At 40.1% G+C, this 26,905-nt stretch overlaps 1 protein-coding gene across 1 annotated transcript; it reads right to left on the reverse strand.

The window, feature by feature from the left end:
- Positions 1 to 3,374: 3,374 nt before the first annotated feature.
- On the reverse strand, positions 3,375 to 24,509 carry DGKE (diacylglycerol kinase epsilon). The gene is made up of 11 exons (XM_026654490.2): positions 23,894 to 24,509; positions 17,606 to 17,765; positions 14,862 to 14,981; positions 13,580 to 13,723; positions 11,918 to 12,075; positions 11,474 to 11,525; positions 8,248 to 8,361; positions 6,985 to 7,056; positions 6,153 to 6,280; positions 5,714 to 5,825; positions 3,375 to 5,378 (listed from the first exon to the last, which is right to left on the reverse strand). Exons 1-11 carry the CDS (start codon positions 24,346 to 24,348, stop codon positions 5,187 to 5,189), a joined length of 1,707 nt encoding a protein of 568 aa, XP_026510275.1. The 5' UTR covers positions 24,349 to 24,509; the 3' UTR covers positions 3,375 to 5,186.
- Between the last annotated feature and the right edge of the window lie 2,396 nt (positions 24,510 to 26,905).

Genomic DNA, 26,905 nt, shown 5'->3' on the forward strand with positions numbered 1-26,905 from the left:
AAAAAAAAAAAAAAAAAAAAAAACAAAAAAAAAAAAAAAAAAAAAAAAAAAAAAAAAAAAAAAAAAAAAAAAGCGGCCCACAGGATACAAGTCTATATACACAGGGAAAAATATCTGACTGAAATGCAATCGAAATAGAAGCACAGAACTGTGCACTGACCTCAGAATGGCTCCAACTTACAAGGATACCAAAAACTTAAAAACAAGTCAATTACAAAAAGTGAATTAGAAGGAAGTTTCTAGCATGACAACTGCCCGAATGCTCCGGTCAATTTTAGTAGTTTTTCAAGCACGTTTTGCAATTACAAATATTCTTTTGTCCCTTGTTGCTAGTTAGCCAACATAATACTGACTGTATGGTTAGTGGAGACCAGCCAAATCTAATTCATCATCATCACCACGTCATCTAACTGGGATTAGATTTTGCTTGGACCAGGAACATGGTGCTGAATAAGATTTGCCCTGTCTATGACTGCTAAATCATGGCTTTCTTCATCCTGTTATCAAAATCAGGTTCTCTCGATTGTGTTTATATGGTAGAATTCTAGAATGTAAATAGGCCCAAACAGGGAAAAATTAGTAGGGGCCTGGTTTTCAAAGGTGTTAGCACCCACTACTCCAGCTGAAGTGAATGCAATCCAGAACAATCAGCAGATTACAAAAATGTTCCAAACACACGTGAGATTTAAAGTTAGGTGCATCCATTTAAAATGGGAGCCTCATCGGTGCATTGGAAAGGAGAATTTGGACTATTTACCCATTGTGATAGTTTTGGCGCTATGCTGAGGTATGCTGTAAACACATGACCACCAGTACGCATTGGGTTATAAATCGATCATAGCCAATAAGTAGCACAATTTCTTATAAAAAAGATAAACATGAATGGCAACTACTGTCAGACCTCAACTATTTTATTTCAAGGGGAAAAACAGAAAGGGTGTAGGGCCCACCTTATGGATTGGGAACATTGCTTTTAAAAAAACAAACAAGTTGCAGAAGACCCAAGAATACAGAAGTGTGTCCAAAAACCAATAAACTTTTACTCTGACCTGTGAACTACTCTAAGGAAAAGATAAATATATATATTTTATACAAATTGTGAAAGTTAATAAGTAAGGAGGTTGTGAGGGGAGAAAAAAAGTTCACTCCATATCTAGGTTTTGTGTGCAAGTTTAAGCCCACCAAAAACATTTCAACCTGTAGCTTATAAACCCAGGAAAAGGATTTATAACAGAAGCACTGACCGATCTTTAGGTACACTAGCATATGCTGCAATAAAATCTCAATGTAGCCTAGAATTACACAGCTTTGTGAATGAATATTTTGAATGCTTGCTAAATTAATAGCTCAATATTTCTACAGCTGTACATTTTATTCAAATTAATATGCTTATGAGAAGCCTCTGAGAAATTAAATGTATTCATAATTTACGTCATCCTTAAATGCTGTGTGGCTTTTCTTAGAGTAGGGCATGAATTTCAATAGCAGAGCACCCTCTTCTGAGTAACTAATATATTGCAATATTTTTATGTTTCCAATTGTCAAAGCCTATTTTTAATTAAAAAATAGGATAATCAATAGACAAAACTGTATCAGGTGCTTCATGTTTTCTATCATCTATTTTTTTTAAAATGTGAATTTCATCAGATTCACAGCCATGATAAATATACAACAGCACATGAGCAACTACCATTAAAACTGAAAAGTATCTTTATTTAATTTATATGCAAATTAGATGTGGGGAGGCAAATGATAATGTCTTATAACTTCTGCAGACTAAAGTGGCTGCACAGGGAGAAATTCACAACAGAATCTGACTCTAAATTTGTGATGAACTGAAAAGTTTTGATTAAAATAAAACAGTCGAGCAAGAGAAGTTTAAAAAAAAAATCCTCAAAAAACCACAGGGTGGTAAGTTGGGAATTGCAAGATTCCTGTGATCACTTGACATATTTAAATTCTAGCCTTAACATTTGTTTTTAAAAAGTCCTCTGACCTGTGGACAACTAGAGACAATTGCAGGAAAAGTGGGTATGGCATATCTGACTTGGAGATAAAAATTTATAGCGAGAACAATCGTCTATCGCCCTCAAATAGAATTTTCTGAAAGGCTTTCCAAGCATACACCATCTAAATTTGTTACCCATCAAATGCCCTCGACTATTCAGACATTCACTTCTAATCACTCCTACATGCAGCATAATTCTCCTCCCATCAGCATGCAAAGAGCGATGATCTGGCTGAGACAATTAGGGCCATCCTCAGAAAGCAGCTCTCCAAAATTACCAAGTAGGTGTTAGATGAAGTGTTACCTTCACTGCCCATTCTCCTCCTGTATTACAAAGCTATTCATGGATTTGTACTGCCCAGAGAGTATTTCACCCATTTGGCACCAGATCCTGAGAAGTGCTCAGTGAGTTGCAGTCAGTGGAAGCAGGGCCGGCTCTACTGTTTTTGCCGCCCCAAGCAGCGCGCCGTATTGCCGCCGCAGACGGCGGGGGCAGTCAATGTGCCATGTAGGGCGGCACGCGCGTTTCCGCGGTGGCGGCTGAATTGCCGCCGCGGGCAGCTGAACATAGAAGCTGCAGTCGAATTGCCGCCGCTGCGGAAACGCGCGTGCCACCCTAACGGCGCATGGACTGCCCCCGCTGTCCGCGGCAGCAATTCGGCGCGCTGCTTGAGGCGGCAAAAACACACTGACTGCCGCCCCTTGCAGATTGCCGCCCCAAGCACCTGCTTGGAATGCTGGTGCCTGGAGCCGGCCCTGAGTGGAAGGATCCAGCTTGTCTGCATACAGTACCCCCTGGCCAATACCCCGTTGTCTGTGGTGCTGTACCTGTTTCCTTCCTCCAACCAAGAACAAAACAAATTGGGAGACAGCCTGTTCTCATCAACTGTGCTGTTATCTAGAGCAGTGTTTCAACGACCGGTCCATGGACAAGCGCAGGTCCCTGAGATCTCCCTGACACAGTTTAGGAAGGCAGCAATCCGGTCCCTGGTATCCATCTAGAGGGATGGATTTTCAATCTATCGTCTCCTCAGGACCAGGAAAAAAACATTTTGTAAGTTTTGATTTAAGGGTAGGGTGGGGGTTCAAACTTTCAAAATTCTGGACAGTTTTTGATCCTATGAGTATTGAAATATATCTTGAAAATTTCCAGATAAACTTTAGATGACTCTTCCCAACACAGTTTGATAAAGAAATCCTGTCATTGTCTTTCTAACCTATCTGCATTCCAAATACATACCCAGTTTTTCCAGAGCTTTATAACTTGTCTGTAAACATTAGTACACAAGGATAAGAGCATAATACTTAAATAAATATTTTTAAGAATAAGTTATTCAAATATAAATAAATAAAATAGAGGCTTACCAGTTTAAAATGATTTTTAAGCTAGTATAACCTAAATCAGTTTTAACTAATGGATCTATCTATAACATGGTATATCTACTTGGGTATTTTTAATTTACTTTTTATGTCGACTTTTATGACTCAAATCGCAATGTATTTACATGATAAATTATAAATTCAAAGAAGGTCTATAAGGCTACCAAGTATAAAATTTACATTTTTTGTCAACATTTACAATTAATTACTTTCTAATCACATATATAATAAACACCTTGCAAATCTGTCTAATTATGAATTTACTAATGTCAGTAGTATTTAGAATCTAGCATGTAAACTTTTAAAAAGGGACACTGTCAAGTTAAAACATTTTTATCTTGAAAGATTATTAAAAATGGAAGAGTTTCAAAAATGTAATTAACTTTTTACCATATAAACTATGCTTGCTTTTTGCTTTTCACTCAGCATGGAAAATTTAAACCAGAAAGGGTCTGTTTAACTTCCTGGTCTCTCATGCACTGATATAGTGCTGTTGTGTTTGATTTCCATAAACCTGTACAAAAATGCTTAAATAAATTGTTTAAAAAATGTTTTCATTAACATTAGGTAATCCATGGAAACTTTTTTTTAGATTTTGTAAAACAATTGCATTTGGTTTACAAAACCTAGATATATGGCCTACCCTACTTGACCGTGTCCCTTTAAACTAGCATACAGAAAACAAAAGGAAAGTTATTTGAGGGCGCTGGCTTAAAATGACAAAAGAGGTAAGAACATTCAGTGTTTAGAGCAAGACTCTTTCCTTAACTTGTCACTGGGCTTAACGTATGCAGCACACATCCACTATAAGTTCAGTTACTGTTTGGAGATCATTTGCAGTACATGAGCTCAATTGGATTGATTAGTGACAGGTTTACTCCTTAGCTTCAAGCTTTTGGCTTTGTAGGTTAAGTTACTCGCTCGTAAAATAACTAAGGAGCAAATATTTATTTCTGCTGAAGCGACCATGAAGTTTTAAACCTGAGAAGCTTCAACTAGGTCAATATTTACCTTGAGAAATCTTGATGGTTACCTAAACAGGATGTTTATATCTACTGTTACATCTATTCAGAATTTTCATATCATTGTTTGTAATAATGCTCTTTTGTGGTCACACATTTAAATGGGAGATAAAGTTCTAAATCCCGCAGAGCTATCATTCACCTTGCATGACCTAGTCAGGAAGCAAAATTTACATATGTTCTCCATCTGTTTTAGCAGATAATACATTTTTACTGAATCAGATCATATACGTATATACGATCAATGTGGTGGCACAGACTGACTTGCCATGTTGCTATTTTCAGATCATCATCAGAGAAGATCTGTTATCTGTAACAATTTTTAAAGTGTTGCCAATTGTCATCAAAAGAAACAATCTTGTTATATAGGTCTTAAAAGATGGTTGTGCTACCCAAAGTCACATTTCGATATTTCTGTTATGTGCACCTCACAGTATATTATTGAACTGAGTAAGACATACTGCTTATTTAAAAGAGAAAATAGTATTCTCAAGACATATTAAACATTTAGCCTTAAGAAAAATCAGTTTAAGTTATGGTGAGATTTTCATTTTGATAGTATACACCTAAGTGTTTTGCTAAAGGTTAGCCTGGAAGTTTTTCCATTAATACTTGAAAGCATGGCTTTTTTTTTTTTTTTTTTTAACCCCTATGCCACTCACAAGTCTACACCTTACTGCATAAAGGTATAGTTATTGAGATAGAACATTTAATATATATTTAACTAAGTTTTTTAATGAGAATTGATTAATATATTATGTAAAATTCTTCAAAACCTATATTTCTTCATCCGTCTGTTCCCTTGTGTGTTCCTGCTCAGACATGCTGGAAGCATCATCATCCGTTTGTTCACCCGAGTGATATAACATCAGTGCATGTGTCTTATGAGTTATGGTAACAGTGCAGGGTCCCTGTGCCCATGGCTCTCCATCCACCTGCATTGGCATCTTTGAATTCTTCAGAATCAGCTGGTATTAAATAAAAGAGCATATATGGAATCATAACAGTTCACTCCAGTCAAAGATATTTCATTTACAACTACTGCCTACGTACTGATATAGCAAGATTTTAGCCTCCTAGTAGAGAATCTTAGTATATTGTTAGTTACACACAAGAATAGGGTGTCCATAATTGAGTTATGGGGGTGCAATTTAAGTGGCAATTAACTTTTCCAAGAAAGATGAACACCAGACTCCCTGACAAACTGCAGCTTTTAAAAACAAAGACGTGGTCAGCAGCTGAGTGCCTAAGATGACACATTCACTGAAAAACTTGGGTAAAGGTAATTATAAATGCTACGTACCCTCACAGTGTGGGCCTGTCCTAGTCGAACAGGATTTGCTAATTTCACCTGAATCTGTGCACAGTGGAAAGAGCCATAAACTCCAGCAACTTCCAGCAATCCATCATCATACCTAAATTTTAGAAAAGGAGACATTTATTATCAAAGTAGCTGTGAACACCACTGAAATAACTGTATAAAAAAACTTTATATAGTCTTTGTATTAATAGATAAAACTATTATGAAAGTGACTGATACAGTACATAAGCTTAAATCTATCTATCTGTTTGCCTTCTGCTGCATAACACATTCAATGAATTCTATAAAATCTTATGGCCCAGTTCTGCAGCACCTATTCATGTGAGCAATCCCTCTTATTAATGGGACTGCTTACTTAAGCCCATTGGCCCTTACACTGTAATAAAAAAGTATATATTAGAACCATTGATGCACTACATACCTTGCCAGGGGATAAGGCTCATCACCCATTCCTTCCCATAATCTACAGCCACCTCCCCAGTATCCAATATTCAGGACGATGATACCTTCCAAATTCGGCAGATCGATTCTCTCACCATCCAACTCTAGCTTTACAGATACACAACAGATTGTTAGTAAGTTACTGTGGGCCAAATTCTGCACTTGGGCATGTGCCACTTCTCTTCATGCATTAGGGTGGGCATCCCACTGAAGTCAATGTGAACTGGTCCGATATGATCAGCATGTGTGTTATTTATAAAATAAATATGAACATATTAAGAAATAATATTTTTGACTTCATAATATGGTACCGTATCCTACACCCCCCATTTCTATTATTAACTAGCACATTACAGTTGCAAGGGTTTGTGACTCAGACTTGTATAGTCCCTCTGCACTGGAGCAAGTTTCACCTATACATTGGGATTTTAGCTACAGCAGGGGCTTGATCCAAAGTCCATAAATGTAAATGGGAATCTTCAATGGGCTTAGGATCAGGACGTACTGTAGTACTTTGGATCGAGCCCCTGCTGTAGCTAAAATCCCAATGTATAGGTGAAACTTGCTCCAGTGCAGAGGGACTATACAAGTTAATTTTGCTATTATATCAAAAGGTAAGCAATATACAGGTATGCTTTAAAAGGTCTCTTTGATTGTATCTAGTGGAAACTTAGACTTAGGTGTTGCTTAGACTTTTTTATTTATAAAAACTACTAGATCATTTCCATTTAAGATCCTGCTTTCTTGAGGGAGAGAGATGTATGTTCCCCAGGGAAAAAAGTGAGTTAGCGAGAGAACACAAGATACCTTACCTCAATTTTTTTGTTAAGATCTTTACATTCCTGTACTAAACAATCTTTGGTTCCATAGAAAAAATAAACAGCCTACAAAAAGTTAAAGAAAAATCAGTATCAGAAACAGAGAGAAAGACAAAGATAATTTAATTACGGTTATAAGAGCTCAATCTGAAATTCTTATGTAACATGAGATATTTGTGTATCCTCTTTGCTTTTAAGTTTTCAGGAAGAGGACGACCCACTCATTACTACCTAGTGCAAGTAAGAGTTTTTCCTTTTAAAATAAAATCCGTACTACACTTTTAAATAGAGTTAGGCAGTGCCATTGCTCCAGTCCATTAAGTTTCCAAATGACTGAGAAGCTCTACAGAGATAAACATACTTCAGACTGCTTTGCAGGTAATTAAGAATAAGAGTCTTTCCCTCTGCTTCCAGAAGGGGAGAGCAACCCAAACAGTTGGAACCTGGCTGCAAATGCACCTGACCCACCATAAGCTCCCCATGGAAGCTCCTCTACAAGAGCTCTAGGACTGAACCTCTTCTAAAACTGGGGTGGGAAGAGATAGCGCTAAGAAGCATGTTCCATTGCTGGTACTAGAGTCCATATTCTCAGCCACTACTGTACAACCTAAAAATATGGAGTGGTAAGTAAGCCAATAGCAGCATGGTGGTGGGCCAGCAGAACAGCTGCGTGGAGACAATTGACCAAGATCCCTGTGCATCTCAAGACATGTACTGCTGAAGGAGAATGAACTTCCTGACCCAGGGAGATAAACCCTGAATGCACAATGGAACAATGAAGATGAAACTCCAGGAGCTAAACTAGAAGAGTTTCTTTTTCCCTATGTAGGAAAAATTTCACATAAGGGAAAACAGGGCCCTAATGGCAGTTTCCAAGGTTGGACGTGGCTCCAACAGTGGTAGTTACAACTGCAACAAATCAGTGACCTGAGCTGTTTCCACGGAAGTCAAAGAGAATTTTGCCATATTACTAGAAAGCATAACTGATATTGAGCAACAACAACAAAATGGAAATACACATTAGAATAAACTAGACACTAGTAAAATACGACCTTAGATTAAGATGCAGAAAAATGTTTTGCTTGATTGCTATTAAATGTAAAAAAAATCCAAGTTGGTCTCAGACTGTTACACAAAACAGCTGATACTTAAATACTTGCATGAATTAATGGAGGCTATTTGCAGTCTTTTGATTAAAGGGTGGCAATTCTCAGTATCTTTGGCAAGAAGTGGGAAATGCTATTTTATCAATCACACCTTATTAATAATTCTGCTGGAAAACAGTGAGGGAGACTTCTCACGATGCGCATGAAAGTTGAGAGCCATGAGAGCATCAGGTCCTATAGAAAAATAGTTGTTCATTGTGAACACCTGCGGGACAACAGCTCTAGTTAAAATTATGGAGACATGAAAACAAAATCCTAGCAATATGCAAATTGAAAGTTACACATGTGTAATCTGAAGTAGCAGATAACCAGTTCTTAGCGAATATAAAATGATTAAAGGCTCTCAGTTATACAGGTGCTTCGATGAGAATTACCCAAGGGTGGGAGAAGCACCCACGTTACAGAACAGAATTTGGTCCTCTGAAATTAAAATCGTCAAAAAGACTTTCACTGACTCTTTGCACTTATCAATACACTGCCACCACTTAAAAATTATTGTTGGATTCATGGAGTTTTGCACACACTTCTCAGCTACCCTTTGACTTCCTCAAAGAGAAAGAAAGTCCTATGACCACTTTCATAGTATCCTTTTTTTAAAAATGCTTCTTTTGGCACTTTAAGTGCTCACTGTGGCATTTTTAAAAATAAGTAGGGCTGTTGATTAATCACAGTTAACTCACTTGATTAACTCAAAAAAATTAATCGCAATTAATCACAGTTTTAATCGCACTGTTAAACAATAGAATACCAACTGAAATTTATTAAATATTTTTGGATGTTTTTCTCCATTTTCAAATATATTGATTTCAATTACAACACAGAATGCAAAGTGTACGCTGCTCACTCTATATTATTATTTTTGATTTTCATTTTTACAGTGCAAATATTTGTAAACAAAAGAAACAGTATTTTTCAATTCACCTCAGACAAGTACTGTAGTGCAATCTCTTTATTGTGTAAAAGTGCAACTTACAAATGTTGTTTTTTTGGTTACATAACTGCACTCAAAAACAAAATAATGCAAAACTTTAGAGCCTACAAGTCCACTCAGTCCTACTTCTTGTTCAGCCAATCGCTCAGACAAACAAGTTTGTTTACATTTACGGGAGATAATGCTGCCCACTTCTTATTTATGTCACCAGAAAGTGAGAACAGGCATTCGCATGGGACTTTTGTTGCCAGCTTTGCAAGGTATTTACGTGCCAGATATGCTAAACATTCATATACCCCTTCATGCTTCGGTCACCATTCCAGAGGACATGCTTCCATGCTGATGATGCTTGTTAAAAAAAATAATGCATTAATTAAATTTGTGAATGAACTCTTTGGTGGAGCATTGTATGTCTCCGGCTCTGTGTTTTACCCGCATTCTGCCATATATTTCATGTTATAGTAGTGTCAGATGATTATTCAGCACATGACATTTTTTCTAAGAACACTTTTGCTGCAGATCTGACAAAACGCAAATAAAGTACCAATGTGAGATTTCTAAAGATGGCTACAGCACTTGACCCAAGGTTTAAGAATCTGAAGTGCCTTCCAAAATCTGAGAGGGATGAGGTGTGTAGCATGCTTTCAGAAGTCTTAAAAGAGCAACACTCCGATGTGGAAACTATAGAACCTGAACCACCAATAAAGAAAATCAACTTCTGCTGGTGGCATCTGACTCACATGATGAAAAAGAACATGGGTTGGTCCGCACTGCTTTAGATTGTTATCTAGCAGAACCCGTCATCAGCATGGACGCACGTCTTCTGGCATGGTGACTGAAGCATGAAGGGACATATGAATCTTTAGCGCATCTGGCATGTAAATATCTTGCGACGCCGGCTACAACAGTGCCATGAGAACACCTGTTCTCACTTTCGGGTGACATTGTGAACAAGAAGCGGGCAGCATTATCTCCTGCAAATGTACACAAACTTGTTTGTCTGAGTGAATGGCTGAACAAGAAATAGGACTGAGTGGACTTGTAGGTTCTAAAGTTTTACATTGTTTTATTTTTGAATGCAGTTTTTTTTTTTTTTTTTTTTACATAATTCTACATTTTTAAGTTCAACTTTCATGATAAAGAGATTGCACTACAGTACTTGTATTAGGTGAATTGAAAACCACTTTTTTGTTTTTTACAGTGCAAATATTTGTAATAAAAAAAAAGTGAGCACTGTACACTTTGTATTCTGTGTTATAATTGAAAACAATATATTTGAAAATGTAGAAAACATCCAAAAATATTTAAATAAATAGTATTCTATTATTAACAGTGCAATTAATCATGCGAATAATTTTTTTAATCGCTTGACAGCCCTAAAAATAAGATAAAGGTTCTTAATGCCAGGTCTGCAAGCAAAACATGTAGCAATCTAGTAAAGAAACTGTAAATCCTGCATTTCTTTCTGTGGATCCCAATATTTTCCAGCTGACGCTGCTACTTAATTACAATATGCAAATATAGATATATACAGTTCTTTATACCTTGGAATTTCAACTAACCCTGTAACAAGTCAGATACCAACTCCCTCAAATACTATTCCAAGCCCCTCTGCTCCCTGGAGAGTAGGGCCTGATTCTTCTCTCACACTGATGAGAATTAGGGGGTAACTCTACTGACGTCAGTCCCAAAAGTGTAAAACTGATGTGAGATTAGATCACTCTTTCAAATAATTATTCACTTTACAGGCAAGTTACTTATCTTTTTCATGTACCAAATGGTTATATCTTTTTCCCTGAAACTTTCCAGAGTGGAAACACATGATTTGCAATCCTCCTCACATTTCCTATTTTATTATTCTTGTTTATTGTGAATTATAAGATTGTCATGTAGTAAGAATAGTGTTCTCAGCACCGCTGTAAACTTGCATGACAGCTTCACTTCTGTGGCAGCCAATTAACAAAGCAGTTCATTGTTTTCAATGCTCCAATGTCATTATCGTAAAAGCGTCCATCTACTTTCCTAATGTACTGTGAACCGAAGAGAAAAGCCTAGTGAACAGAGCACTGCACTGGGACACAGGAAAATGGTTTTATTCTTGGCTCTGTCACCGGCATGTTGCGTGACTGTGGGGGAATTATTTCACCTCCCCGTGCTTCAGTTTCCCCATCGGCAAAATAGGAAGAATGATTCAGACCTCCTTTGTAAAGCTTTTTGAGATCTTCTGACGAGAAGTGCTCCATCAGTGAGGTATTATTACTCTACAACCTTCAGGCCAGGCAGTTTATTTTATTTTATTTAAAAAGCATATGCAAGTAGGAAATAAAATAATCAGTTCACACAAGCATCTGGTAAGATCCACATTTTAGCAATTTTGAAATTGTACCTTTTGTTTTCTTAAATTGTAGTATCCTTTGTTTGTTACCTGAACCTTCCATCTGAAAAACAAAAGACTATTATTTAGCCAAGTTACAGAAGATGAACTACCCTCACTGAACTCAAACTGCAATAAGAAACCAACAACTGCAATGTAAGAAATTATAATGAGAAGATGGATGTTCCTCAGAAGATTCAGAGGTTTGGTTAAATATCTAAAGGTTCAGCATTGGAGAAGCTGCTCAGCAGAGGCTCCTCCATCTCTGACATCCAGTAGCCCCTAGTTTCCCACAGGAGCAGTTACACCTGTGCGCACCTGCTGGTGCCTTGTTTGTGTTTCCTTACCAAACCTCTGCGGTCACTGGGTGTTACTGTTGATTGGTAATGCTTTCTGGAGTTTATAGATAAAATAGTCATGGTGCTGTGGGATTCACCTTTGTACTGTGTTACTTACCTGTCTAGTTTGATTCCATCTGCCTCCATTACATTTCGTAAAATTTGTTCCACTGGGACTTCTCCAGCATAACCTGCACCCCAAGCCAACGTATTAGACAGGTCATTACCTGTTCCGAGAGGTAAGATTGCAACTTGTGGAATATACCGTTCTTGTCCCTGTGACATAGAAATGGTACATTTTAGAATCTCCTTTTCTAGAGTCCTCTCCCTCCCTATTATCCCCAGAAATAGCTGAACACCATTAACAGAAAAGCTGCTTCAATGGTTATTACAGAGTGGCACAGCATGTACTGCAAGCATGGCAAATGTCAAATCTAAGCACTTGGGATCGAGAAACTATGAAAGGTTGAATTTTTAAACTAGGCAAATATCAAATGCACAAAAATAACGTATCCCCAAGTGAGCAGCCCCTTTGGAAAATATCTTGCCTTTCCCTTACTGCCTTAGCTTTCCCTCTGTAAAGCTGGTCTACCTACCTAGTTCATAGAGCTGTTGTGAGATTTAAGTTTTCAACTGTGAGAAGTAATTTGAAAAAGTGGCATCATGGTTACTGTTGTTTAATCAGGATATATATGTTTATAAGAAAAAGGATGTTTCTTCTTATTATCAGCCCTGCAACCAGGGATCTGAGAGTCAAGCCGGACTCTTTTCTCCCTTCACTTACCACCAGTAATAAAGGTTTTACAGCCCAGCCCGCAGAGGAATACCTATGTACTGCCAATGCCTGTAATGGGTTTTCAGGAGCATAACATTTTGTCAAGAACTTGGCTAAGGAGGCATGAGAGGGCCTAGAATCCAGCTCACACCATCTTAAGTATGTTAGCTCTGCAGGGCTAAGAAGACATTTTCCTCCACGTATTTCATTGTACAAGCAAATATGTCTCTCTCAAAAGAGTTCATAGGTTGATGATATGCATCATGACCCAGTCGCAGCTTTCAGTACAGTACTTTACAAAGTATTATCAGTTAACAAATATAACATTCACTTTGACTGGCTCCAGAAAATTGAGAAATGGGAATTAATTTTTTATTATCCAATTTTGTGAACTTTACCACTTGTTTTCTTTTTTCTGTAGAGAAAAGGAGCTGTGTGGATACTAGGCAGAAAGGGTGACAACTGAATTAGACATCCCAGGAGTTCTTGCTGATACCTCTTAAACTGAAAAGATGTTCTATTTAGAAACAATACTAAACACACAAAGTTTCTTCACTTCTTGTCAGTAAATAATGGTAGAATGAAAACCAAATATTTAATAATTTATCTACTTCTGTCCCTTAATCTCTTTCTAAAGTCACAATCTGCAATTGTGCCATTATTTTTGGTAGCTTTAGAAGCTGAATACTTTTGGTGAGAAATAAGCAGCCAGAGCAGAACCTTACTATATTAATGAGTCTATTAACAGCAAATTAAATTTCTCTTTAGATTACAAAGGAATGCATAAAATAGGCTACACTCTGTGAGCAGAATGGCTTCTAAATTAAATGTTCAACGTCTGTATCTCTTTATTGTACATAAGCTACTTTACAAATACTTTTCTTAATAGGTTTACTCTGAAAGATAGGAATGACCCATATCCAGATAAGAGATTAGGGCTTACACTTTGGCCAGTTACAAAAGTTATTTCACCACAATACATGCAAAGGTATTCAAACGCAATACCTTTATCTTCATTTCATCAATTGCATCCAGGACCCAGCCCACTGTGCCATCCCCACCACAAACAAGTACCCTAGCAGAATTATAAGGCAGCAAGGTACAAAGCTGGAGTGCTTTGGCAGGTGAAATTTTGCTCAGATCAAAAACCTATGAACAAATGAAAATAAAAATGTCTAAGTTAAGACACAACACAGGGTTTACTTCACAGATCAAAACATCTTCACTTTTATATATCAGGATGCAAACTGATCATAATAAGTTCCAGTCAACTACACTGGCAAATGATCATACCAACGACCAAATCCTACTCAGAGTCATGTGAGTAGTTACTTCAGTGAATATTCATATTAACAAAGCAAGTAGGATTTTGCCCCAAAATAATTTTTTTTAATCCATTAATGTCAATCCTTCACTTTTACAAGAACCAAAAGTAATGAAATAAAAAATGGTTTAAAAAAAAAAAAGACTTAAAATTCAGTTTGTAAAAGAGTTTATTCATTGAGACTACTCTTGGCATTGATATTTTTTTTAAACAAAGACCTTAAATTCAGACTAGGAGAACTCATTAAAGGCTCTTGCTTTGAACTTTGGAGGAAGAGAATTAAGATGTAGTCAGGAAGTCTAGGAACAGCTATGTTACATCAGAGCATCCTGTGCCTTCCCAGTTGAGTTTAAGGGACAATGGCAACACAGAGAGCAACACAGAAAAATAGCCAGATGTATTGCCATCTTCACAAGTAAAGTTAGGATTTCAAAAGTTTCAAAAGAATCACATCAAACCCATATAGTCTACTAAGGACCGTTGCACCAGACAGAGTGACCCCGTGATGGTGTCGCACAACGCATCATACAGTGAAAAGAAAAAAAATAAGAGTTATGATTTTACTTATGATTTAAAGTGTTTTTTAAATTGTTCCCTATCTTAAAAGCCTCATACCTTCCTGAATGAATAGGAGACTTATGGAAAATAAAAGCAGTGAGGGAATTATTGCAAGTTCAACTTCTATAAATCTTGGTGACACCTAGCTCCTTATCAAACTCATTGTTAAAAAAAAAAAAAAAAAAAAAAAAAAAAAGTTCCTTCCTTAAGTTGCATTTGCAGATCCGTGCTAAAATCCTCGTGTCCATTTTTCTTCAAATGAGAACTGCACCAATCTGTTTCCTTAGCTGGAGATTTGTATCAAACTGCTTAAAAAGATCCTGTAGTCCATATACAAGCAAAATGCTGGTGATCTTAATTGAGTCTTTAGGTTATTACATAGTTATGGCTTTTCCCCACAATTACCTGAACTGGGTTTAAGAGAATCTTAAGCTCGCCCAACAATGTTTCGCCCATGTTGTTTCCACTACGAGTATTAGCCAGGATTATTATTGGGGTCCAGTGTTTACCATAGGAGGATGCCAACTGCAGAAAGAAAAAAGTTCCATATGTACACAAATGTGACAAACCTGAACGGAATGAGAGGCTTTGAATTCCAACTTCATTCCCCATTCACACAAAGACAGGAAAAATGAATTACTCCATAATTTTAAATAAAAAGTTGCTAATTCCCTCTTTATAGTGAGCACAGAAACAAGCAACCTTTGCAAATAAGTGATAAGTTTTACAACTTATTTTAACCAGTAGCATTCCCAGTCAATGAAGATTTAGTTGAAAGTATCAAAATACAGCTACTAAAAGTCATTTCATTTTTGTGTTTTTTCATAGTTTCTTGTTGCCACTTTTGCTAATCATCATTTGTAACAAGAGCTTTCAGACAGTCCCTCCCTCTTCTATACCTGGATCTTACAATGAAATCACATCTCTATAGCAGCCTTGAGGTCTTAAACCCAGGACTATACTCTCATGGAAGGATCAAAACATGGTTTAGGACAGATAATGCTTTTGTTCAAACACAAATGATTTCCATAATAGAGGGATATACAGAAAATTATCAGCAAAGTTGAACATATCTACAAATAGCTTTTATCAAATTTACACAAACATGCAAGTTCCCCTCTAAATCGACTTCATGTTTTCAGTACTGCTAACCTCAAGGGTTCAAATCCCATGAGTCTGAACCAAAGATAAAAAGAGAAGAAAATCTTGCTTTTTGTCTGTCTTCTGATTTTGACCTCCCCTGTGAATACCCTAATTTGCATGTGAGAATTACAGGTTGAAAATTCAACCTTGAATCATACACAATAATGCAGGCCCCAACTCCCTTTCCCCTCACCTTCGCTGCCCAGTCCTCCAGGCTCCCTACTGGCACACTCCTGCAGCCATCCCAATTCCCCAGCATGCTCCCATAGCCTGCTCTCCCCTTCACCTCCTGCCAACCTGTAAGCCCCCACTTCCCCAACTTCCCCTCTGGCCAGATCCAGCAGCTGCCCCATGTCTTCAACCTGCAGGGAGGAAGTTTGCTCTGTGCTCCGACATCCAATAACTCTCCTTTCCTGCGCTGGGCCTGTGGGGATAGCAAGGCTAAGACTACTAAGCTTGGAGCGGGGCCGGCTCTGCTGTTCTGGAATCTGCCCTGCTCAGAGCATACAGGGTTGGCTGCCTGTGGCATAAACAGCACAGTAGCCTATAAAGGATGAAGGGGGAAGTGCAGGCACCTCAGGTAAAATTTCTGAGCTGCTTGTGTTTTATCACAAGAGCCCCCTAAAATTGGTCTGAAATCATTCATAGATTTTAAGGCCAGAAGGGACCATTAGAACATATAGTTTAATCTTCTGTATATCATAGGCCACTAAATTTCACCCAGTTAGTCCTGTAACCAGCCCATTAACTTCTATTTGACTGATTCCTATCTTCCAGAAAGGCATCCAGTTTTGATTTGAAGACATCAAGAGATGGAGAATCCACCACTTTCCTTGGCAGTTTGCTCCAATGGTTAAATCGTTCTCACTGTTAAATTCAAAGTAAAAATAAGGCACACGTTTTTGTCTGGCACAGCTTCCAGCCACCAGTTCTTGTTCTGTCTTTCTCCACAAGATTGAATAGCCCTTTGTACAGGTATTTTCTCCTTGTAATGTACTTATACACTAGTCAAGTTACTTCTTATCTTCTTTTTGTTACTCTGTTTAGTTTAAGCTCTTTAAGTCTCTCACTGTCAGGCATTTTCGTCAGCCCTTAAATCATTTTTTTTTGCAGCTCTATTCTGCACTTTCTCCAGTTTTCCCCAACATCTTTTTTAAACCGTAAACACCGGAACTGTACATAGTGTTCTCGTATCAGCCTCACCAATGGCATATGCAGAAATAAATTCACCTTGCCCCTCTTTTATTCACTACTCCCGTTTATACATACAAGGATCCCATTAGCCCTTTTGCCACAGCATCGCTCTGGGGAGTTCATGTTGAGTTGAGTTGCTTGCTCACTATGATCCCTAAATCTTTTGAGTCATTAATTTCCAGGGTACAGTCCCCCAATCACGAAACTCGTGGTGGTACTGCGAGTGTTGACACTCTGCATTATTCAATACACTCTATTTTGGTACACAGAAAATATTTTTATTTGACAGCTGTACCTCTTTGAAGAGTCAGTCTGTTTTCACAGTATTTAATTTTTGGGTACAATGGAAGTTTATTCTTTAACAGGCTTATTCTTATCAGGTATCCCTTAAAAAAGACTTTATAGGATTTCTCTCCAATATCTACAGTAGTGGCTTGGAGCATGGAAACAGTTTTCTTTTAAATGGCTCTGTTTACAGATTTTGCTAAAGATTTAATGAATATTCTCTAACATATAACAGGGAATTGAGCATAAATTACTTTTGGAATTTTTGACTAAAGATGATTATGGGATTTAAACAGTTGTGGTTAAGATGTTTAAGAAAGCAAGGTACTATAGCCTCAGTGTCACCTCAGAAAATTAAATGCAAAAATCTGTTCAATCTCAACCAGGATGTTAATAAAATGACTAATAAATTCAAATCAACACACTGAGCATTTACGTATTCAAACACTTATTCAGTGGATAACCACCAACATGTCATTGCACTTAATATTTAGAATGATGTATTATAAAAATAACGATAAAGTTACCTTTCCATAATCAGTTCTTTTATCCTTACGTATCTGATTAATGGTGGATAAGTAATATGGTGGAATAATTAAGTTTCTGAATTCTCCAAAACGACACTTCTCGCTCTTTAAAGAACTCTGCATGCAATCATCATGTACAGTGTGCTGACACCAAACGCACCTGAAAATAGAAACAAAAAGAGTCCAAATGGTGGTTTGACTTGATTTCTAACCAACTGTTTGGATTGAAAGGTTGAGTTTACTTATATAGGGCTATGCAAAAACACTTTGTAAAGTAAAGTATATTAATACAGCACAAGTTATGCAATGGGATCACAAAATAATACTGTAGAACTTGCCTTAAAATACGGTACTTTATCAACAGCACTTACACACTTAGAAATGTGCAGGGTCTAATTCAGAAAAATTAGCTGTCCTTTACTTAGAGAATTAACAGAAGAGAGTAAACATGGTCTAAAACTATATTTTTATTACTCAAACTAGGGGACACCCTAGCAGGCATCAGACTGATTATTGGGAGAATCCTGGTACAATCAAACTTCATAACTGCTTCTCCTAGAGTATGGAAAGATCCTTCAGAAAATAATGATATATAATCACGTTTTTGGTTTTGAATCCCTACAGTAATATTCTGGAACAACTGAAAAAGCATGTAAAATAGATTAAGTGTTAAAAAGATTTAGAAAAAAATTGTGTTTCTAAAATGCATAATCCGAGTGATTTATATACAATATTTTTAATGTTGTAATGGGCCAGGTGGCAATTACTTTTTATTCTTTTTGATTATTGCCCCAAGATCCTTGACATCTGTGGAACACTACCATCAGTACAGGGAACTAAACATAGCAAGGTTAGAAAGCAAAGGACAAAGCCAAGCAAGGACGGGAGCAGTGGATGAATCTATCCCCACAAAAGGAACAGGAGTACTTGTGGCACTTACAGACTAACAAATTTATTTGAGCATAAGCTTTCGTGGGCTACAGCCCACTTCATCGGAATGGATGAATGGAACATATAGTAAGGAGATATATATACACATACCAAACGCTAAGAGGCTAATTAATTAAGAGAAAACTTTTGTAGTGATAATCAGGATAGCCCATTACAGACAGTTTGACAAGATTAGCCTCTTAGAGTTGGTAGGACAACTCCCATCTTTTCATGTTCTCTGTATGGTTATATAGAGAGATGAATAGAGAGATGAGAGACCAGAAGATGATGGAGAAAAATCCATAAAGGTGATTGTGGAGATGCAGCATGAGACTGCAGCACACTATAGCATAATTTTTAATTCACAAACAACCATTAATTTTAAAATTGGTAGAGAGCAACAGAACTGATAAGTCTGAGAAAAACTCAGAGCAGATTTGTAGGAACCATGGGACAAATGAGTTATTAGAGGGTACTCTTGGATTTTACGTGCAGTGACCACAACTTCAAATATATTGGAGCTTATTAGACCTGATCTTCAAGACAGACAAAAAGAGTATTAGTGGGATGCAATTAAGAAAATAAAAAACTCAGACTGAATAGTAAGGAAAACCCAGCTCCTCCTCAAAGTAGCTTGGCACATTAAAACTAGACTGGACAAAGCACTAGTAAATGTACTGTACAGAAGAGTTCCACACTGACAGAGATGTGGACTAGCTGGCCAAGTAGGTCGTTTCCATTTCTAATGTCCCCATATGATACATTAGAAAACCAAATACTTTTCTTAAACTGTGATGTTTAGAAGTCATGCATTCTTGAACTCTAACACAGAGCTTTGTAGGCTATGAAACAAATATTCTCTCATAATGATATAAGATAGGAGGCAAGTGTATTTAAGGTTCTCAATATCACATTGCTCATAATAATAATCAAGTCCAAGTAACTACATCACATGCAATTCCCTAAATAGACAAAACTGGCATAAACTGTCAGTAGATAATTTACTACCTGCCTTGAGATGAAGTCGTTTCTCCCCCCCGCCCCCATACATATTTTCTGATCAAATAACTACTCCTTCTCTTCTCCCTTCTATTGGGCTTACAAACCCACAGTGACATAAAGGAGAGAAAACCGAGGATCGTTACCACATAGGAAAATGGATCTGGGCTTTTCTGACATTTATTCCTGTTTCAATAACAAACATTTAATAGGTGGAAAGCACAACTTATACTGCTGTATCTTACTTTTTGAAACTAGCGTTTACTGTTGCTACTGCCAGCACAACTGAACAGGCAAATATAGAAAAACTGCTGACATGCTATCAATTAACTCTTCACGCCTTTCTTCTCACTGCCTAACTTCTATATTAAAAAAAGTGAATGTAGACAGCACACTACACTGTGCACACAGTCTTGGGCTGGAATACATGAGCATTGACAGCATGGAGTGTGAAGAAAGTCAAGACGTTCATTCCCAAGGAACTGGGAATAGACTCAAATAGGCAGATATCAAAATATAACTAGAAAAGTTTCAGACCTTTGGACAACTTGACAAAACAGCATCCTGGAACAATATTTACTTCCATCTAAAAACAGAGCAGATATTTATAGCTTTAACCAAGTAGGAAAAAAACTATTTTTTTTGTGCACTCATTAAAAAAAAAATACTCCAGGTATACTTATAGCAAAATGATTACTATTAAATATTACAAGACACACTACATAGTCATAACTCATTACAAAAACAAAACTGAACAAGTTCTCTGTAGGTTTAAGGAAAACAGACGTGCTTCAAATCCACTACTGAAAGGTCACTGTCAACTCAAGTTTGGCCAGATATTTAGGATTTTGTAAAAATGAGCTTTGACAAAATTTAAAACCAATGGAAACATTAACAGGTTTTGTAATTCCAAGAGAAACAGTTGCTATAAGCAAATAAATATTCCCTTGCACAACTGGCAACACAAACACTGCAGAATTGAAAACCTGAAAGTGAAAGTGTAAATAGCTCCATTAATTTTCATTAACTGAAAAAAGACATTTCAAATAGTAAAAAAATAAACTGAATTTCAAAAATGCTTTTTAATTTAACAATTTAGTGTTAGTAAGAAGATAATAAATTTGTCAATAATGTCATTTTTCAAAGTTGACAGCATCCCTTTAAATCCTAAACTCTAAGAGTTGTACAGCATTATGCAAAGCTGTAGCACAAAAATCCCACAGCACATAGTTGCTCAGCAATTTAACCTATTCCTACAGCTGTCCTGATGAGAGACAATATAGGAGGAAATATTATAATACCTATTGCCATCCTCTGCAGAAGGCTAATCCTGGTTCACCACATCCAAAAACCTGATTTAAGCAGCTGTGGAAGCTATTTTTGGAGTCCCTCCGTTAATCCAGCTCTTATAACCATGGACACTGACATTCCCGATGGGTGACCATTTCTTTTCATTCCTGACCATGAATCCTGCCCTCAATCAAACACACTTGAGGCTCCTTACAGATGAGAGAGTTGTTTGCTCTTCTGGAGCTCTACTCGCTTACAAGGTGTCACATAAGAGCTGGGTAAAAATAGGTAGCAAGTACAATCGAGGAAAGAAGTAATTCCTTTGTAGCATTATAGACACAATTATACTTTCTCTACCATCGTATGCACCTACTCTCATCTGTGTCAAAGACAGGGCCGGCTCCAGGCACCAGCCCAGCAAGCAGGTGCTTGGGGCGGCCAAGGGGAAGGGGTGGCACGTCGGGCTGTTCCGCGGCAATTCGGCGGCGGGTCCCTCTCAGAGGGAAGCACCTGCCGCCGAAGAAGAGAGGGGCGCGGTGGAGCTGCCGCTGGAGTGCCGCCGATCGCAATTGCTTGGGGTGGCAAAAACCCTGGAGCCGGTCCTGGTCAAAGATATTTAACTGAACAATAGAGGGAAGTCAGTCATGGGTTTTTCAGAAATTAGCAGTTGCTGAAAAGATTATCTAAGAGTAGGTGCCTAGGAAAATTCAGAATACAATTGAGCTGTAACAGTAGATTTAATTTAAGAGTAAGTACTGAACCCCAAACTTTCAGTGTGAAGCTCACACGGCTGCTGACAATGTGCAAGACAATTGCAATGTCCAGCCATACAGCTAGACAGACAGTGGAGGTACTCCAGGAATATCCATCTGCTGCTAGGGCAGGTTTTACGCTGAAAGAGTTCAGACAGTGCAGTTACTAATGAACAAATATGCCAGATCTGTACATACTTTGCTTGGGATCAACACTCTATTTTCTTTATCATACAAGCTGACTGCCAAAATATGTTTTTGAAGGCTACTGTTCATTTTGAGACCATTTGAAATCTCCAGCTCAACTTTTTGCTACCATCCCTTCAACAATGACTCTCTATTTCCTTAATACCAACACACTAATTATTTTTAGAAAAATAAAAGAATATTATGCATACCATGGAAGACAATTAACCTCAATCTTATTTTTTGTGTATCCCTCTCTCTTTCTCTCGTTTGCTATAATCTCTCCATGTCACAGTATGTATGTCACTGAAATTGTAAACCCTTCGGAGTAAAATGCTGTGTCCTCATTCTCTATACAAAGTACCATGCACAGTTAATTATAGCACTATGCAGACATCTTAAATAAATACTGTACATTATTTCCTGAAATCATGGAAGAAAATGAAACTTGAGAAACACAAAAATTCAACTGGAGGGAAAAGAGACAGGAAGAAAAGATGGGAAACCGATACAATTTATATTGTAAACTGCAGATGAATCACACAACAGTGCAACCAGTATTAAATAAATGATTGCCAAGACTGAATGAGAGTTTGACAGCAGAAGAATAGCCGTTTTATACATAGAAATATATTGACTATTCGTCCATGCTGCTGGACAGCTTCAGAGCCTGGCAAAAGATTCCTAAGGTGGTTCTTCTAATTAGCTTGCCTCCTGAAAACTACCTGAGTAAATATGAAGCAGCAGGCACCTGTCCATCCCAAAGTATAATGTCTCAGTTACAGTGATGTAAATCTAGAGTATGTCCAGTGAAGTCAATGGAGTTACAGTGGATTAACCGAAAACAGAACTTGGTCCATGAGGATAATATTTACAGAACCAACTCCATGACATTCATCAGGTTGACTAGTACCTTACTCTACAAGTAGTCCCATTGAAATCAACAAAAGCTAATTTCAAGGTACTGAGATATCTATAATATCAAATCAAAAGTTATTTATATTATAAGGTAACCATAAGCTAATGGGTGACATTTTAAGAATTCCACATTAACTTTCAGGGGGAGTTCTGCTTATTATTATTATTTGTAGTATTGTACAATAGCACTAGGCGACCTACTCATGGACCAGGACTCCGTTGTTCTAGATGCTGTACAGACACAGAACAAAAAGGGAGTCCCTACCACAAGGAGCTTACAATATAGCAGGGGTCGGCAACCTCTAGCACGCTCCTCGCCAGGGTAAGCACCCTGGCGGGCCGGGCCAGTTTGTTTACCTGCTGCATCTGCAGGATCGGCCGATCGCGGCTCCCATTGGCCGCGGTTCGCCGCTCCGGGCCAATGGGGGCGGCGGGAAGCGGTGTGGGCTGAGGGATGTGCTGGCCGCGGCTTCCCGCCACCCCCATTGGCCTGGGACGGCGAACCGCAGCCAGTGGGAGCCGCGATCGGCCGAACCTGCGGACGCGGCAGGTAAATAAACTGGCCCGGCCCACCAGGGTGCTTACCCTGGCGAGCTGCGTGCCAGAGGTTGCTGACCCCTGCAATATAGTCTTAGGAGGACTGAACCCCATTTGCACCTATACTTGTTTAATTTATACTGTGTTTTGTCATAAATCCAGGCTCCAATCCTGCAAAGATTTCTGCACCTACTTAACTTCATGCACTGTGAGTCATTCTCTTTAAGTCAATACGACTACTCACAGTGTGTAAAGTTAAACAAATTATAAATTGTTGCAGGAGCAGGCCGTACGTTGTAAGCTCTCTGGGGCAGGGACTGTCTTACTACATGCCTGTACAACATCTAGCAAAATACAGCCTTAATTCTTGATTGGGGGCCTTAGGTGCTACAGTAATAGAAATAATAATAAAATAGATGACAGTGAGCTATGCTTTACCCCCCAACTTATGACTCCATTCTCCCACCTTTACTCACGCTGAATAGCACCTTATCATAAGCAGTCTCATTGATGATAGGCTCTGTGAGAAATTCTAACAGAGCTTCATGCTGGACAACTTGCTTGAACTATTCTAGCATTTCATTTAGCAGCAAGGTGACCAAATATTGCCACAGCAATTACAATAATGACATGATACTGTACTTCCTGCATATGCAAGCACATTCCTTCGCTGTACCTGTAGTCACAGAGCTTGGGCTGGGTGCCACACTGCTGCTTGCATACGACACAATAGCTGCACAGCGGGACGTTGCCTCGGATCCAGTGATGTGCCATAGAGGTGTGGGGTTCACCATCACTCCTCATCATAATCTCCTTGCAGAGGAAATGTTGGTCGGCCTTCTTGAGACACCCTTCGTGGACACACAGCCCACAGCAGCTGCAAAAAGCTCCCTGAAGAATGTGTTGGGCACACACACAGCAATAGGTGGGCTGGCCGAAGAGATCTGTGTAGTGCCAGTCGTGCTTGCTCTGGCGGAAAATGTCTCGCCTCAGCACCTGCCTCCGGGATCGCTGGAAGCTGCACCACAAGGTGATCACTACCGGCAGGATCACTGAGCACAGAGTCCAAAAGGCCAAACTCCAGTCCGCAAACACTCCTGAGGGAGGACCGCTGTTTTCCTCCCCTTCCATCCCTTATGGATTTTAGCTTTCCCTGTCTAAATGGTCAAATTAAACAAGACAAGTAGGGCTAACTTGGGGCTCGCTTCCCAATTCAGGGATACTGTGGGTGGGTTTAGGAACCATCCTTTATTGTAGGCTTTAACTTTCCCCCTATTATTATTATTATACTCCCTTTCCTCCCCCCGAAGCCTGACTCACAACTCATCAGACTGGATACCCTACACTTGTTATCATGATAATTAACCTCTGCTTTTCTTTCCACCCTGGTATTATCCCGAAACCCTCTCTTTCCCCTTCCGGCCTGATATACCAATTACTATCAGAACGTACCCTTCTTGTGAGACACCTGCTCCGACAAACGATCAGCCTCACTTTTCCTGATATAAATAGCCTTATTCTCCCAATAACTCCCTTCCCCCCACGCCACAAAAGGGGGTCTGATAATTAACCTCTCCTCTTCTTAATTCAGGTAGTACCCCTAGCCCAAGAACTGGTCTAACATCTACGACACCCCCCCCTTTTAAACTATTTACCCCCCCCAGCCTCCGTGTCCATCAAGTCTAGCTTTAATCCCCCCCCCCGGAAAAGCCCGGTTATTATCCTCCCCCCCCCCCCCCACTCTAACAACCCCCCAACAACCTCCTTCTCTTGGGGTTTCTCTCCACCCCCCCCCAGCTCTTCTCTTTCCCTCCCCCCCAACGCCACCCTTCCCCCACTGCCTAGGATAATTACCCCTCCCCCCAGGGACGATGACCTTGGGGGGGGGGGGATTAGGTAGCTACCTTGTTATAACCTCCTCCCTCCCCAGCCCTGGACACTCCCCTCCCTCAAAGTAGCTTCCGCCCCACCAGCTCCCCCCGGCCCTGCTCGCGCCCCGGGGTCTCACCCCGAGGTCCCCCTGAGGGGAGGGTCTCACCCGTGGGCGGGAGGGGCTGGCAGCAGGAGGAGTCTCCGGCCGCGGCCCTGGAGGGGGGGTCGGGTCGGGGGAGGGCCCGTAGCAGCAGCGGGGCCGGGGAAGAGCCGGGGAAGCGGCGGAAGCGGAAGGAGCCGAGCTGAGGCCCCAGGGGGGGCGGTGGCTGCTGATGAGGGTTGCTAGGAGACGGGCTGGCAACCGGAAATGGCCTAGAAAGGGGGAGAGGGAGGGATGGAATGAGAGAGAGAGAGGGGAAGAGGCAGCTGGAGGGAGGGAGGGGCATCAGGAGAGAGGAGGGGAAGAGGTAGATGGAGGGGCCCAGCAGAGAGGAGGGGAATCAAGCAACTGGAGGGGCACAGGAAAGAGGAGGGGAAGCAGGTAGCTGGAGGGGCAGAGGGGCACAGGAGAGAGGAGGGGAAGAGGTAGATGGAGGGGCAGAGGGGCACAGGAGAGAGGAGGGGAAGAAGTAGATGGAGGGGCGGAGGGGCACAGGAGAGAGGAGGGGAAGCAGGCAGGGCAGCCCTGCTTGAGGACTCATAGGCAGGGCAGGGCAGGAGCAAAACAAAGGCCCTTCTGGTTCAGGGACTGAAAATGAATGGTCCGTAAACAAAGTAAAGGGCCCCTCAGGCACAGAACGAGACCCCACTACGAACATCCATCCATCCATCTAAAGATACAAGGGCAGATTCTGCTCTGGGCACCACAGGTGTGATTCAGCAGTAACTGTGCCGAGCGTAGCAGACAGGGCCGGCTCTAACTTTTTTGCTGCCCCAGGCAAAAAAGAAGAGCACCGTCCCCCACTGCGCGAGCGGCGCCCCGTGCCCCCCCGCAAGTGCCGCGCAGCCGAACCCCCCCCAGCGCTGCCAAAATCCCCGCCCCCCCGAGCACCACGCCGCCCGAAGCCCCGCCCCCCTAAGCGCCGCGCCGCCCAAAGCCCCCTCCTCTCGAGCGCCGTGCCAAGCCCCCGCCCCCCTCCGAGCACCGTGCCATACCAGCCCCCGCCCTCCTCCGAGCGCCGCGCCAGCCCCCACCCCTCCGAGCGCAATGCCGCGCCAGCCCCTGCCCCCCTCCGAGCGCCGTGCCGCGCCAGCCCCCGCCCCCCCAGCGCCGCGCCAAGCCCCTTCCCCCCCGAGCGCCGCTCCGTCTGAAGCCCCGCCCCCCCGTGCGCCGCGCCACGGAAACAAAAAAAAACCCCTCCAGTGCTGCCCCGACGAATCAACACACAAATAAATAAATAAATAAATAAAAACCCGAGCTTGGTCGGCTGGTGCCTGGAGCGGCCCTGGTAGCAGAGTCACTGCAGATTTATATCATTTGAAGGCAGAATCCAGTCCTACGTTGCCACAGGTCTCTTTTTGAAAACAATGCACAGGGCTTCACACATTAATATCAGTGCCTGATCTCTAAAATCCTAAATACTGTACTGGCTGATTAAAGATTCTTATGCTTCCCCTTTTTAAGCTCAAGTTGGGTTTTGCAAGAGCCCAACAAAGGCTTATTTTCAGCCATTCACACAGAACTGCAGTCCAGCAACTCTAGAGCAAATTTAATGGCTAGACTATAGTAGAAGTTCAGGACCCTGAACAAAGCAAACACAGGGTATCTTCTGCAGGTTAAGTGGGTAGGCTTATACTGTTGTAACTTTTCTTTCTA

This window comes from Terrapene carolina, unplaced genomic scaffold, assembly GCF_002925995.2.
Source record: "Terrapene carolina triunguis isolate 2854851 unplaced genomic scaffold, T_m_triunguis-2.0 Scaffold192, whole genome shotgun sequence".
In the NCBI taxonomy this organism is placed as follows: domain Eukaryota; kingdom Metazoa; phylum Chordata; order Testudines; family Emydidae; genus Terrapene; species Terrapene triunguis.